The sequence below is a fragment of the Pyrgilauda ruficollis genome, unplaced genomic scaffold (genome assembly GCF_017590135.1).
Source record: "Pyrgilauda ruficollis isolate IOZ18807 unplaced genomic scaffold, ASM1759013v1 scaffold15, whole genome shotgun sequence".
Classification (NCBI taxonomy): domain Eukaryota; kingdom Metazoa; phylum Chordata; class Aves; order Passeriformes; family Passeridae; genus Pyrgilauda; species Pyrgilauda ruficollis.
Window position 1 is genome coordinate 14,070,077 of NW_024513654.1, and position 15,220 is coordinate 14,085,296.

The window sequence follows — 15,220 nt, forward strand, 5'->3', positions numbered from 1 at the left end:
GAATCAAATTTACAGTTTAATCAAAGAATGAATAATTTATTTACTTTTTGTAAGTGTTTGTAGTCTTCCAACTGCAAGGCTGATGTCAAGGCATGTAAGTAAGCCTCAGTTTAGCTTTAAACCTGGCTAGTGCTTGGGTGGGGACAGCTGCCAACAGAGGTTACACAGAGCTGGGCAGTCCAAATGGAGAGCCACAGCTCTACACATGCAAGAAGACTATGTAGCAAAACCAGGGCTGCCTGCCTTCCCTGTGGCTACTTTGATTGTATTGCAAATAAATGAGCCTCTCCCTGAGGTTATCACAACCACTTGTGGGGCAGATTTTTGGCTGTGGTTCCAGACTGCAAACCTGATGGTGGTGGAGAGAAGCTGGAGAGCAGCAGGCACACGTCTGTGTACAGCCACGCACACACAAAGTATGGTGGTTATTGCTGACAGACCCTTGACTCTTTGTTCTTGGGCCAGATCTCAAGCTGGTGCCCACTTAAGAGCAGGGAAACATTCACCCCACCAGCCCCTACTGCCCTGGAGCCCCAGAGTCATGTAACACACAGCTGGGGGAAGAGCCAGTGCCACCACTTCATCTTAATAAAGAAGGTTCCTGTGAGTGTTTCTTCATGCCTGAGCTGCAGCTGGCACAAACACCAAGGCACTAGAATGCTGGACCCCAGAAAAACAGAAATGTTCCTGGCCCCGCAGGGTCTGCATGAAGACTGCAGCACCTGCTAGACACTCCTCCCAGGTTTCCCAACACTTGCAAAGGCACCTTCTATACACAAAGGCAAATCTTTATTTGCAGAGCAGCAGTACAGGGGATACAAACACTGCCATGAAGGGAACCTCTTCCCTTCAGGACATGGCAGCAGCCATATCACAAACCAACCCAGCAAAAGGCACCACAGCCCTCCCAGGGATGATGGTCCTGCCACTCCAGAATGTCAGCACCCTCTCCAATGCTGTGCAGGAAAGCACAGGTGAAGCAATTCTGGTCAGACCCCAGAAAACAGGCTGAAGGACAGCTTGTGCTTTGCCTTCTCCTCTGCTCCAGCCCAGAGCAGCTAGGTGGGCACATCAGTGTAAAAATGGGTCCTGCGCCCAGCTAATACTGTGCTGACAAGGGTATGGTGTTCTGGGCTTCTGGCTCACCTGGAAGAGGGGAACCTGATGGTTGATGGCAGCTTGGAAAGGCCAAGCCCTGGGAGACCAAGCACAGGGAGAAGGCACCTGCTGGCGGCTTTGTTGTGAGTGTTTCAGAGGCCATACCCATCCCAGGCCTAGGGCTCAACTACTCCCAGCAAACCTCAGAGCTGCTTCCCCAGGCAGTGTGTAATGTCCCACCCCAAGTCCTGCAGAGACAGGCGAGACCAGGCTCCTGCTGCACAGGGAGCATATTCACAAAGTCTGGGTTGCTTTTAATACTACTTGACTAAAGACAATCTCCACAAACTCAGCATTAGCCTTCCACAACTTAAATCCACAGCAGCTCCTCAGCCTGAGTCAAGCCTTACCCTTCTGGGCAAGTAACAGCCCCAGGCTTTGCTCCCCTGCTCCTGCCTGGACACAGGAGGCTCAAACACACCTCAGAGGTGAACTCACCTCTGCCCTCACACAAACTGCCTGCTCCTGCCTACCTGGCCAGCCCACCCTTCTCCCTCCCCTAAAGGGGTGATGGCAGCCAGTGTTTGGGGCCCAGGAGCACTGCACAGCTGTGAGAGGCATAGCCTTAAGGGTGAGCAGTGGGGGCTGCAGGGCTGGCCAGCCTCCCCCAGACCTTAGCAGTCCCAGGAGGAACAAGGCATGGGGTGCAGGCTCTGTCTGCACCTTCACGTGTACTCTGTCTTCCGGATGTAACTTGAGGGCACATAGCCCTGCTTCCCGTGGGCTTCGGCAAGCCACCACTCCTGATTGCCTGTGATGTCCTCAAATTGTAGGATCCTGAGTCTCTGGTTAGCTGACACGCTCAGCTCATTGGTGTTTCGGCCTTTGAAGGTGTAGAGAGCATAGTAGACCTGCCAGACAAGGGGAGAGCATCAGTTAGATGGTCACACCACATAGCCTTAATCTCACACTGCATAGGATGTGTGGGCTTTTGTCCTTCTCCCCAGTGACAGCCCTGGCCCCATCTTGGCCTCTGCCCACTCCCATCTGAAGCCTGGTTCTCTGTTGTTGGAAGAAAAGGTCTCATACCCCACCTCCTACATATTCATGGTCACTGCCAGGGAGGAGGATGATTCAGTCCCCAGCCAATTAAAGCAGTTAGCCCTTGGCATCCCTAGCCCCATGAGGGTGGCTGAAGACTCACCTGGTTGCCCTCTAACTCGCTGTTCTCCAGCCCTGAGTCTCTGTCCTCCACGGAGGGTGTGGACCTGAGATGTGCTTTGGTGGGGTGCCCGTTGCGAGAGCTGGGGCTGCAGCCCTGCTCGGGGCGGCTGTAGCGGCGCTGAGATGTCACGGTGCCAGCCAGCGGGGCCGTCCTGTCACCAGAGCCAAGCTGGGGCACAGAGGGGGAGTCCACCTCCACTGGGGACTGGTACACATCTGCTGGGGAGACAGAGTCCTGCAGGGGTTTCTGAGTGAAGGTGACGGCCGCCCCACTGGGGCTGAAGGTCAGGGTGGCGTTGCTTTGGGGAGAGCAGCTGCTGTGCTCCGACTCGTTGGAAGAGTGGCTGCCCACAGAGACGTCCGACTGGCTGCGGCGGGGGTTGTAGGGCTTCAGAAAGGAGCTGTACACAAAGCCTTTGGTCACTGCAGAGAGGGAGAGGAAGGGAGCTCAGGGAGACCAGAGGAGGAGACTCACAGCAAGCACCAAGGGCAGGGAACAGCCACCTACCCCCATTGTCTATGAGCCAGCGATTCTGGCTGCCCATGGGGTCCTTCTTCTTGATGACGCCCACAATGTCTCCTTCCAACAGGGAGACATCCAGGTCTTGGGCAGCATTGAAATTGCGCTCTGCCTGGAAGAGACTCTCTGGGGGATAGCGGGCCAGGAGGGCAGCGCGGATGTCATCAGACTGCAGGAGGTAGGTCGGCTGCAGAGGAACAAGGCAGGCGTGAGTGGCTGTCCTGGGCTCTGCAAGCCCTGACTCTGGGCAGAGGGAACTCACCAAGCCAACAAGGGGCTGCCGCCGGGCAGACTGCCGTTCCATGCTTTTCCTTTCAAAACTCTTCTTGGGAGCTGCCTGGGACTCTGGGAAGAAGGTGAAGGCCTGGAGCTGCTGGAGGACTCGACTGTGCTCATCCTGGAAGATGGCAATGAGGTTCCCTTCCCTGCCAGACACCTTCAGCAACTGGAACCAGAGCAAAGTCGGGATTCTGGTTAGGTGACAGGTGCTGGGAGAAGTGGCCAAGAGCTACACCATAGACCATGGCAGGGCTCTGAGTCCTGCCTGTGACTTGCATCAGACCCAGGTTTGCAGTCCTGTCTGGACTCAACTCTAAGTGGTCCTCAGACTTGTGACCTGAAATTCTCCCAGGTGAATGCTCTCCTGCCACTGCTCCAAGTGGCACACAATTGCAACATAACCCTGCGATCCCTGCCCCAACACCATCCCACAGGAGCCCTCCACAAGTCACTTTTGGCCTGAAACTGCAGTAGCAGCTTCCCCCACGATGTGACAAGTGAGGCTCAGGAACAAACCCTGCACAGATTAGTGCTGCTCTGAGCCCAAGGTGCTGCCTGCACTGTGGGAACCCACCGACAGCAGGGGTCTGAGCTCCTCCAGAGCCAGGCGCACGAAGTCGCAGTGTGCCTCGGCATAGCCCCGCAGGCAGCTGGCAAAGAGCTCCTTGGCAAAGCGCAGGAACTTGGGCAGCTCATCCAGCAGCTGGGCATTGAGGGCCTCGTAGTTGTTGCGGGCTGACTGCAGCTCCTCCAGCGTTCGCTTGTCCTTCAGCTTCTCCGCCCGCTCGGTGCAGTTGTGGAAGTCGAGCAGTTTGTCGAAGCGTTTCTGCACCAGCTTGTGGGGCCCCGCAAACATGCTCAGCAGCTGGCTCAGGGGCGAGCTCACCAGCCGCTCCGTCCGCTCTTTCTGGTGGGCACAGGTGCAGGGAGAAGGTGAGACAAGGTGCTCTCTGCCACTGGGAACGCCAGCAGCTCACTGTCCAGCACACAACCTCCCCAGGACAATACAGTGACTGTCTCCTGGTGGCAGCCATGGAACTCCAGAGGTCCCTTCCAACAGCAATTATCCTATAATCTTACATAATTGTGCCAGCATGGGTAACTCTATGCAAAGTGCCTGAATCACTCGCATAAAGAGCATTTCAGGTAGGGCTGAAAAAATGTGTATCTAACGGGCACAGTCATAAACTGCCAGGCATCGAAGCTCTCAGGAGGGCACAACTAAACAGGAATGCTCACAGCTCTCCCAGGTTACCCTCCCTGCAGCCTCCCAGGGCCTGCCCATCTGAAACAGACCCCCAAGGTGGGCCTCAAAGGGACACAAGCCTCACTCACAAAGCTGGAGAAGAGCTGGTCGCTGATGAGACGATTCACTTTCTGGAACTGGTCCAAGTCCGCACTTCCCTTCTCTGTGCACAGGTCCCACATGCTCCCTGCTGCCAGTGCCTTCATACAAGCTGACTCCTGCACCAGAGAGACACAGCTGAGCCACGCTTGCTGCCCACAAGGGGCTCCTAGCACAGCCCAGACCACCCAGACCCAAGAGAGCTGTGTCAGGAGCCGTAGCCAGAGGCACTGCAGGGGCCATGCAGAGAGGAGAGGCAGTGCATGGTGAGACCCACAGGCTTGGCATCACACCCAGGCTGGCTCACCCGGACATGCTGCAGGTAGAGGGAAAGGTCCCGGATGAAGGACTTGATCAGACGCTCCTGCATCCGGAAGTTCTTCTCTGTCTCTTCAAAGGCTTCATCCTTTAGCTGTGAGAGAAAGTGTTTCAAGGGAGGCGATGCAGGACTCAGCACCTCCCAGACTACAAGATGTGGGGCCCTCCTGCCCCCAAGCTGGACAGCAGAGATGGGTGGTTCAGACCCTAAGCTCACTCTGCCTTGCTGGCCTGAGTCAGAGCTGGATGGGGGGAAGGGGTGTGGAGGGACAGCAGATACTTCTGGAGAAGCACTGCAGGGAGTAAGTGCACCTGATGCTCAGTACCTGGGGTGCAAAGCCTGTGAGATGCTTGAGGTGGCTGCTCACACGGTTGGATTTCTTGATGATAGAGTGGAAGTTGAGCTTGGAGATCTTCTCCATGAGGCTATCCTCATCCCCTTTTCTGTACTTCAGCACTAAAGAGATTGATATAGAAATCAAAACCCTTGTAAGCACAAACACCTCATCAACAATCACCTTATTAGTTCTCCTCTTCCCCAAGCCTCTGTAACCCCACATATCATTACAGAATGGCTTGGGTTGAAGTGACCTAAAAATCATCTAGTTCTAACCCCTTTGCTATGGGCAGGGACATCTACTAGACCAAGCTGCTCAAAGCCCCAACCAACCTGGTCTTGAACACTTCCTTGGGTGGGGCATCCACAACTTCTGCAGGCAGCCTGATACAGTGCCTTACCACCCTCATTGTAAAAATTTTTTACTTATATCTAATCTAAATCTAAATCCTCTCAGTTTAAAGCCATTATCCAGCCCTATCACTGCATGCCCTTGTAAAATATTGTATCATAATCTCCCATCCCATCCAGCACTGTGTCACCTGTTTGGTTCTTGAGATGCCCTACAGTTTGTAGACAAACCATTCAAGCTCTTCCACAGGATTATGCATAGTGCCAGCATAGGATGACATAGGAGGTGATGTACAATAGTCCCTGGACATACAGAAGGTTACTATATTGCTTCTTTAGCAAATACAAGCAATCATTACATGCAGCCTCTGTCACCTCAGCTTCAGTGGGGCTATGAGGAAAGACTAAAGTGTAAGATTTGCACAAACCGGGGGCTTTCAAGGGAAAACAGGGAGGATGGCCAGCAGGTATCAAAGGGATACCTGCTGGCCTCTGTTCAGCCCCAGGGAGGCTACACTTGTGTACTGTGTCTAGTTTTGGTGCCTGAAGGCTGTGAGAGACGTGGGAGAACCACATCTCCTTATTCATGAGGAGAGCTGGGGGAGCCACGTGGGCTGGACATGAGGAAGCAGAGGGGGATCTGCTCACAACTAGCAGATACTTGAAGGGCAGTTACAAAGGTGATGGGGCCAAAGTTCCCTAAGCAGTGAGAGCTCCTCCCTGACCATGCTTGCCAGCTAAGGCTCAGTGGCCAGCAGACACCAACCTCAGCACACCCACTCCTGTCTCTCTGTGCCCAGCACTGCCCAGCTCCTCACCCAGGTCCTTCCGGCGCTTGTACTCGTTGATGTTGACGTTGATTTCTTTGACGGCGAGGACAGCAGCCGTGAGTGGTGCCTTATCAGGGTGAGCCTCAGGGGTAGCACTCAGCAGCTCCATCAGCAGCAGCGGGTACCGCATCACCCTCTGCACTGGCTTGATGAGGAAGGAGCCCAGATTAATGTAGTTTGTGCAACCCCTGGAAAGTCAGGACAAAGGAGATGTATCAGGTGTCGGTCCGGCTCTGCCACACACATTCTGCTCCCTCAAACCAGTGCCAACCAGACCCAGAACTCCAACGCCTCTAAATCCACTGTACTCCCTACATCAAGCCACCCTTATGTCCAAATTCACTGCACTCCTGAACTCCTGGTGCTCTCAGATCAACCCCAGGTTTCTGCTCCTTACTCACAGCAGGTGATACTTCCCAGCCAGGATCCTCTTCATTACCAGGCCCACCATGAAATCCCACATAGGCACAGCCTCATACGTGTCAGAGAGCCACTTGTTTCAGATGCTGTTCCACCAATCAACTGCCCAGATCTGTCCTCCAGCGCTGGACAGACTGACTGCAGGACTGCAGTCACTGCAGGGCTTTCCTGGCTCCTTGGGGCTGAGGGCTCCCAAATCCTGTTTCTTGCCCAAGCCCCCCCCTCGCCTCATCACTTGTGCTGCCTACCTGTGCAGCCCACCCACTGCCTCTGCTGCAATCATGCCACAGACACCCTTCTCCTCCCAGTCATGCCTCCACAAGGCACTGTTAGGGCAGCCCAGCATGCACCCAGCCTGTGGCAGAAGATTAGTTACAAGGGAATGGCCAGACCAACACAGACACACAAGCAGGGACTAAGAGGAAGTACTCACCATTCACTGTACAGGCTCCTGCTGGCCCACAGAGTGCCAAAAAGCAAAGAAAAGCAAGGGTTAATGGGGTGGCAGGTGTGCAATCCCACAGCCCGTGTCTATGCCCTGCCCAGTGAGGCCACCAGGGCAGTGGGCAGCCCTGACCTCCCAGAGCAGCCATCAGCACTGCTGGCTCCCGGGGCAGTTACCTCCACAAGCTGGAGCCTGGCACAGCAGCTCCTTCCTCAGCAGCCGTGGTGGCCCAGGGTTTGGGGAACAGGAGCCCTCAGTCCAGGACATGCCACCTTCTCTATACATTGGTGGCTTCTATGCAGATTTTAAAGGGGTCTACAGGTTTCCCAGCACATGTGCATTGGGGCAGGGGCCATTTGAACACAGAGCCTGGTCAACTATACAGTGCCACCCTCTCCAGCCACCACCTGAACTATCTAAACACTGCAGAAGAGGGGCAGGGGTGGTGGAAACTGATCCCCCTACCCCAGTCTGGTGGCTGCCACCTGAGGAGGCTCAAACCTGAGGCTATCCAGCAGGTCCAAAAATAGTTTCTGCAACTTCTCATCCTTCTCATAGGTTTCCAGCAGTGTGATGGCCTCATCATGGTTCTGGCAATACACCCTGTAGACACTTTCCAGCTCTGCACGATGCGTCAGGAACACTGGTCCTGCAGACAGCAGCAAAGCAGGACTTCAGAGTCTCATGGTCCCCATTTGCCTCCAAAAACACTGGTGTGTTCCTTGATAAGACATCCAGTGTCCCCGTTCTACACACACACACAGGTCAAGAGAATAGCTCTACTACAGCATGCAGGACCCCTCCTCATCACCCACCAAAACACAGAGAGCTCAATCAATCCAGGTCTCCCAGGGGGAGTAGTGGAGACATTGGCCACAAGAGCCACAGAGCAAAGGCACAGGCAGCCCAAGGCATGAACGGCTCAAGCTGGCAGCACTTTGGGGAAAAGGGCCATGGACAGCCACAGGCACTGTGTCTGAGCATAGTCACCCTGGGCCAACACACATCTCCTTGGCTTCACTGTTGATGAGTGGTGATGGGTACCAGCAAGGAGAAAGCCCAGTCCCAGTGATCCTCTCCCATCATTTGAACCGTTATGCCCTGCCACTAGCAATGCCCATCCCAGCCTTCTGAGAAAAGGTAACAGCAGAACTCATACCGATGGCATCTGAAGCCTCCAAGGCGGACAGCAGCTGCTTGGAGAAGTTTATTACCATGTGGATGTTTCCAAAAAGGCCCTCAAAGTCTATGTTTTGCATCTAGTGAATGGGAAAAGAGATGTCCTGGATGGGGAACGTGTTCCAGTTAGACTCAACAGCCCCCCATTGCCCCCCTGCAACCCATCAGTCAGCTTCACAGCAGGTACCTGGTGTGACCTCCTCTCATCACAGTGACTCCTGTACATGTTCCCTTGTCCCCCAGTGCACTGAAACTCTCACTCCTTATGTGTCCTTCTCTTTCCCAGCAATTCCACCCCTGTCTCTGCTCACCCGGTTTTCTCTCTTCCACTAAATCTGTACCCCATGCCAAGATCCCATATCTTATTTCTCCTGTCAATGAATTTAACCTACAACCAAACAAAGAGAAACTTTTCCTGCACCAAAAAATTCAATGTGTGATACTTGCTGCCAGGTCTCCTGTTCCCAGCAAGGATGAGGGCTCAGCAGAATCTCAAAGCAGACGGGCTTATTGCAACAAGTGCAGGGAACTGTGGGAACCACCCTCCTCCCCTCGGAATAACTTTAATTTCCTCTATGGGTTCCCGTGCTGTGTAGTCCCCTCTAAGAACTAAATGGACTCAGTATTCTAACCCCAATCCACCAGTGCTGCACCACAGTTTTCCCTCCTTTCCCAGCTCCTACCTGTGCCTGCTGCAGGGGCACCATGATCCTCTCCACACACATCTCCAGGTCTCTGACATAGTCCCGCTCTGTCTGGAGCAGTTCCTCAATAACCTTGGCCCTCTTCTCCAGCATCCTTTGCTCTGCGCTCTCAGTGCCGGCCGAGGATGGCTCCAGGGATGGTGTCTGGGAGGACAGCAGAGTCATCTCTGCAAGACAGACAACCGAGATCAGCATGCTCCAGCAAGGACACAAGGACGGGAGACAAACAGCACCTGAACTGCTACACATGTAACCTTTGAGACTGAGAAACAGCACTATAGAGTCCAAGGGCCTTTCCAGAGGGGCCATCCCCAGGGCTGCAGGGAGACCCCCCGGCTGCTCCCGCAGCCCACCCTCGCAGCACCAGGAGCCCGCAAAGCCCTGGCACTGGCGCGGCGGGCAACAAACCTGCTCCACGCGGTGTGCCCCGATGCCGGCCGGGGCCTGGCTCCGCTCCCAGCCCGCGGCTCCGGGAAGCTGCAGACACGGGGGGAAGCCCCGCTGGGCAATGGCGGCCGCCCCTCCCTCAGTCTGGGAACAGGGTCTCCATTCTCCAGGCCCGGGGCATTTCCATCTCAATGGCCGCGGAGGGCCCCGGGCACCGCAGCGCTGCTGCCGCCGGCAAAGCCCGGAGCTGGATCCCGGCCAGCGGGGCCGGGCAGGGCGGCCCCGCCCGCAGGGCCCGGGGCTGCGGGCCGCATTCCTCGGCCCCGTCCGGACCCCCGCGGCCGCCTCTCCTCCTGGTTTTCTGTGCCACCTGCGGCCCCGGGCCGGCCCAGCCCCCGCTTCCATCGAGACATTTCATCCCGCCGCGGATCCCGGGGCCCCGCCGCCCTCTGCCCCACCTGCCTGCGTTTGAAGGCTGCGCCCTCGGACCGAACCCGCGGCCACAGCGCTCCGCCCCGCCTCCCCGGCCCGGCCCTGTCACCCCTCCGAGGCCAGCAACACTCGGGGCTCCCCCATTCCAGGGCAGCACGGAGCCCCTTGCAGCGCCAGCCTGCCTCGGGTACCCCATTTCATGTCAATGGCCGATTCCACAAATGCACCCTGTGCTACGGAGCCCCAGCTGCCCTCCATCAGCAGAATGTTTTTTAGAGCTGCAGACATGCCCCAGCTCAGACGTTTCTAGGAACGTTTTTGCAGGACCAGGCACTGCCAGAGGTCCCTGACCTCTCCAGTGACAGCATCAGACAACAGAGGCTCAGCCCTGCTTAATCCCAGGGACACCCAGCAGGGCTTGGGACTTATCCTGGTATCACAGTGCTGACTGCACAGCCCTAAGAGACTCCCTTGCTCCCAGCCGCTTCTGCCCAGGTGCTGGGCAGGCTGCAAGCAGCCCCCAGCTGTGCTCTGTGGGGTGATGATGGCAGTACCCAGTGTGGCAGCATGAAACACGGGAAGGGAAAATTGCTGCCTCAGCCAAAGCATCCTGTCCACTGCTCCCCCAGGCCGGGGTCTTCACACTGAAACACTCCGAGAAAGAAAAGACACCCAAGCTGAGACACTGACTCAGCCCATGATTATCTGAAACCCTCTTGGCCCTTCCCATTGCAGAGCAGCCTCGGCAGAAACCAGGAGCATCAGCACCAAACAGCAAGTTCTTACAGCTACCTGGGCTGAGGACGAACCACTGCACCTCTCTGCAGAAAGAACAACTTCAAAATCATTTCCAGTGCCAGCCTGGCAAATGGGAAACCCAGCTGAAACACAGATGCTCTCAATGTGGGAGGGAAGATATTCATCTCTCTAAGCTGGCATCTCTGCTGCCCTGCCTTGAAATCCAGCCTGGGGAGAGGCAAAACAACCAGCTCCATGGAGGAGGATTCAGTGACACAACCAGCACTTCATTTAGTAGGCCACCACTGGGAAGAAAAGGCTTCACTGATTCCTACTGGCAAGTATCCTTAAGCTTAACCCCATCAGAGCCTGTCTTGGCTTTCCAGCAATCCCCAGTGATAAACTTTATCAACTCAAATGCAGCAGGAATCCACAAAGAGAGGCTCAGAGCAGATGCTGGGTATAACTAGTTTTGCTCTTTGTGTTTCCACAGCATCTGAAAAGTTTCAGAAGCAGATTGGGCCCTCCTGTGCAAGGTCCTCTACAAACACCCATAGGGATGTCCCTAGACACAGCACTTGGAGCCTGAACAGGCTATGAGCAGAAAAATGTACAGGAGGGACAACTAAACACTAAGATAATACAGTCAGCAGGTCTTTGTGGCTCAGAGAGTTAATGAAGTAACAGCAAACGAGTTATTTTAAAGAAGGCATGGCATTTGTTTTGCAGGAGAGCAAGCTGAAGTGGGAAGGCAGCCTGGAAGAAACAGGAAAGTGTTAATTTGCAATGCAAACAGGTGTGTGAAACCCAGAAGGGGTGGGTGGTGACATGATACTACTGCATGGGGTGGGCTGGGAAGAATCTTGACAATTAAGACAAACCAAAATCACAGCCAGAAATGACCCATACAGCAGCATTTGGGGAGACAAATGGAAAAGATTACAATTGCTTTGGTCAGAGAACAGGATTTTATATTTAGCCCCAGGAAAAATGCCACCACATTAAGTTTTGTACAGGACACCTTGGGAGTTTACTGCACCACCAAACAACCCTGCTGTGCTCCCAGCCTTAGCCATAGCTAAACTGCAGTCACACCATGTGTTTGGCTCCAGCTCCCCAAAACAGAGCTGGGGATGCCCAGCGCTGCTGGCAAATGCAGCAGCTCCCCACGCTCCACCAAGCAAACCCCAGGCAAGTAAATCTAGGTCAGGCCCTTACAGAAGGTACCCTGTGGCAAGGATTCAACCCACACTTGTGAGACTGCCAGCTCCTTGACACCCTTCTTTGGCAAGTCTCAAGTCCCTGCCTATGGAAGGGAAATTAAAACCTTCCTTGCACAGATTTTAAGCCCACAGTCATTATCAGCTCAGCCTGGATGACCTTGCACAATGCTGGGCATCAGTTCTACCCACTTACACTGTATCAGTATTTGCATGATTTTGAAAACTCATACAAATTAATTCTCTGGCCTTCTTGCTCTTTCTGAATATTTCAAGACTCTTTCAAAAACAAGGCTACACTGCAGTTAAATCTCCTAGAACTCTTGTTGTTTATCCCTAGTCCAGCATCCTCCTTCAGCAATGAACTCAAAAGTTGTCCTACTTCTTTCCAAACACTTACAGCTCAAAATATTCAAATACAGAATTTATTTGTAATATTTAGCTCTTTTATCTGACGAATATGTATTACTTAGTGTTTGTTTCTGATACATTTAAAAACTTTCACTTTTTGTATTTCATACTATCTCTGTTAATTGTCATGAATTTAGTTTTTCTTGTATGTGACACATTCTTGTATGTTTAATAGCAGCTTTCCCTAAATAGGCTTATTAAGCAGTTAACTAAACCCACCAATTTCACAGCTGTGAATTATGGCCACCTAGTATTTTTTAAACACATCTCAATTTTACTCCACAGATTTTCTATTTAGATGTTACCTTTCAATTTGATTCATTGTGCCCATCAATTTTGGAGATGCTAAGACATACACCACAGCTTGAATGGGCTTTGTTGGCCTGCAGGAATATGACTCGTATTTTTAATGAAGCCAACAAATTCCAATCCAGTGACAAATTCATGTTTACCCATGACACAGTTGCCAAACAGGCATTCAGAAATACATTTCCAAAAACAATGTTCTCAATCACAATTTTCAGAGAGTCGGATTCTGTTCTCCTGTTTCTCCTTGGTTTGACGGTCTGAGACAGGCTCCCAAGAGTACCTGCTTTTGAGCTTTGCTAGTACCCCTGCTGGACCCATGAGAGACCCAACAGCAGCTCCTAAGCCAGCCCTGGCAATGAGGTGTGAAGATGGATCACACTCCCACCTCTGCCCTTCCTGGGGAGGCTGTGGTTTGCTATTGCAATCACACGGCTCATCCCGCTCATCTCACAAATGCCGCTGTCATCAACTTTCTTCCAATTAACGAAAACTTTGAATTGTTATTACCCAACCTCCTAGTGGGAGCACCCGTGCAATTAGAGGTCTTCCCTGCCCCGCTCTGGGAGCGGAGTTGACCCACAAAGCCCAGACCCAACGGGATGCATGTGCATCCCAAAGGTGTGCCTCGCCCCCCAGTGCTCCTCCTCAGGGCTCACCTGGCAGCATCCCGCAGGCGCTAGCGCTCCCTGGAGAGGGACGTGCCGCCCATCAGCGCCCAGGACAATCCCAGGAATCTCCGGCAGAGCTGCACCCAGCCGCGAGGCAAGCCCGGCCCCGGGCCCACAGCTCAGCACGGGCAAGCAGTGACTCAGGACAAAACAAACCAGCTGCAAATATTTGAAGTATGTGGAGGCCAGGAGGGGAGGAGCCACTGCCGACCATGAGAGGGGGGGCGATGAAACTAGGGCAGGGAATAATTAATCTGAGCAAAAGGCTAAACTGGCTGCCAGGAGAAGGATCTGGCTGGGCTGAAAACTCTTACTCCAGACATTGGTAATACACCAGGGAGCTGAACAGGGGCAGAACAGGGATGCTTCTCCAGGGCCATTACAGTGGCTTGGTGTCCCAAACATGCCTGATGCAGAGCTCGGCTGGGATGTCTCTGTGCCAGTAAGACCACAACCATGGCCCCAAACCACCTCTGGTTGCCCGGACAGCCCCATGGCATTCAGTGCGAGCAGAGGATGATTCCAACCCTTGACACAGAAAAAAGTCAAGTAATATGATGGTGTAAAAAAGCTAAGCTGCTAAAACTGAGGCAGGGCATCAACAAAAGTGTGAGCAAAACCACTGATGGACAAAAGAATGAAAGGTGAAAATTCTTTAAAAGGATGTTTTAAATATACAATCCAAAAATCATGAAGAGAACAGTACTGATGAAAAGTCTGTCCTGCATCTGTGCTTCAATAAAGACAGCAAATATATATAAATGAACATAAGCCAGGATAATAGATAACAGACACACCACAGAAAAATGAGAAAAGAAAGACATCAAGAAAAATCCATGGATGGTAGAATTCAGTTTTCATCTTTTAAATGGAAATAAAATGCTACTTTATAATGGACCTTTATTTCCATCCAGGACAAAGGAAATCCTACAATTACACAATCCCACAAGTAGGCAGAGAGAGTACAATTTTTGGGAAACCTGGCAAAGTGGTAGAATTATACAATAAATTTTCTGCTTATTTCTTTCTAAAAAGCAAAAAGAGAAAAACAAACAAACCCCAAAAAACCACCTTGAAAATCCACTCCCAGTGGAGTAGAGACTATCCAGAAAAGAAGGCATTTCTAAACAGGTTCTGCAGAGACTGGATTTAGTTAATCCCACATAACAGAGCAAATGGAAAATCACTGCTGTCATGTAGAGAAGTGAGGATCAATTCAACAGGATCACAAATAAAGATGAGGCATATGAGTCACTGAGTGATCCAGGGTACCTTGAATAAGATGGAATTATTCAAACCAAGCAGGTTTAATGCAGACAAACGCATTAATGTATTAATGGGAATAAGAAACACAGCCACAGGCAGGATTGTATTCTGGGCAGTAATTTTTTGGGCTTGATCAGACAAAATTCAACAGGAGTTCCCTGAATGTTGCAGAGGACCACTGGGGTTTTGGACAAGGGCACAGGAGCATAGCAAGGTAAATTAGTGCTGACACCCACCCAGAATGCCTCACCCAGCTCTGAAGTCCACTGTTTTAGAAGAGTCTGAACTGAAACATGAGTGAGCATCAGGAACAATAAACATTTAAAGGTCTTCCTGTGAGTCTTTGACATGGGTATTTTAAGACTCCATTCACTACAAAGAACTGAAGACTGAAAAATTACTTAATTACAGTACCTGCCTGAGAAAAATATCCATCAACTAAAAAGCTCTAATTTAGGAGAAAAAGGTTGGGGTTCAGAGCTGAAATGCAACACATTAGCATGCAAAACCTTTAAGAATGATGGTGACTAAGCAGCAAAACTATGACAGGTGGGTTCTCCTGTTGATGTGTCAGGCAGTCACATCTGAGACTTATCCCAGAAGAGGTGCTCTAACCCTGCAGCTGTCACCCAGTCACACTGCACAGAAATCTCTAAGAAGTGTGATAACCCTGCAAACAGAAAAGATCATCTCTACTGGCTTGCAAGTATTCAAGGCAGGCCAGATGGGGCCCTGGGCA

At 52.5% G+C, this 15,220-nt stretch overlaps 1 protein-coding gene across 5 annotated transcripts in view; it reads right to left on the minus strand.

The window, feature by feature from the left end:
- Positions 1 to 8: 8 nt before the first annotated feature.
- The window catches only part of LOC121350044 (dynamin binding protein), a 32,158-nt gene continuing 16,946 nt past the window's right edge, over positions 9 to 15,220 (minus strand). For 3 of the 5 annotated variants that reach the window (XM_041461030.1, XM_041461029.1, XM_041461032.1), the window contains 13 exons: positions 9,030 to 9,217; positions 8,327 to 8,426; positions 7,669 to 7,816; positions 7,156 to 7,173; positions 6,291 to 6,490; positions 5,111 to 5,241; positions 4,774 to 4,878; positions 4,457 to 4,585; positions 3,696 to 4,028; positions 3,105 to 3,287; positions 2,831 to 3,029; positions 2,303 to 2,745; positions 9 to 2,009 (listed from right to left, as the gene is read on the minus strand). In XM_041461030.1, the coding sequence (XP_041316964.1) occupies positions 1,824 to 2,009; positions 2,303 to 2,745; positions 2,831 to 3,029; positions 3,105 to 3,287; positions 3,696 to 4,028; positions 4,457 to 4,585; positions 4,774 to 4,878; positions 5,111 to 5,241; positions 6,291 to 6,490; positions 7,156 to 7,173; positions 7,669 to 7,816; positions 8,327 to 8,426; positions 9,030 to 9,217 (2,363 nt within the window). In that variant the 3' untranslated portion in view covers positions 9 to 1,823. Of the gene's footprint in view, positions 2,010 to 2,302; positions 2,746 to 2,830; positions 3,030 to 3,104; positions 3,288 to 3,695; positions 4,029 to 4,456; positions 4,586 to 4,773; positions 4,879 to 5,110; positions 5,242 to 6,290; positions 6,491 to 7,155; positions 7,174 to 7,668; positions 7,817 to 8,326; positions 8,427 to 9,029; positions 9,218 to 13,203; positions 13,322 to 15,220 lie in introns of those variants that run through there. The other 2 variants (XM_041461033.1, XM_041461031.1) reach the window with 2 other exon arrangements.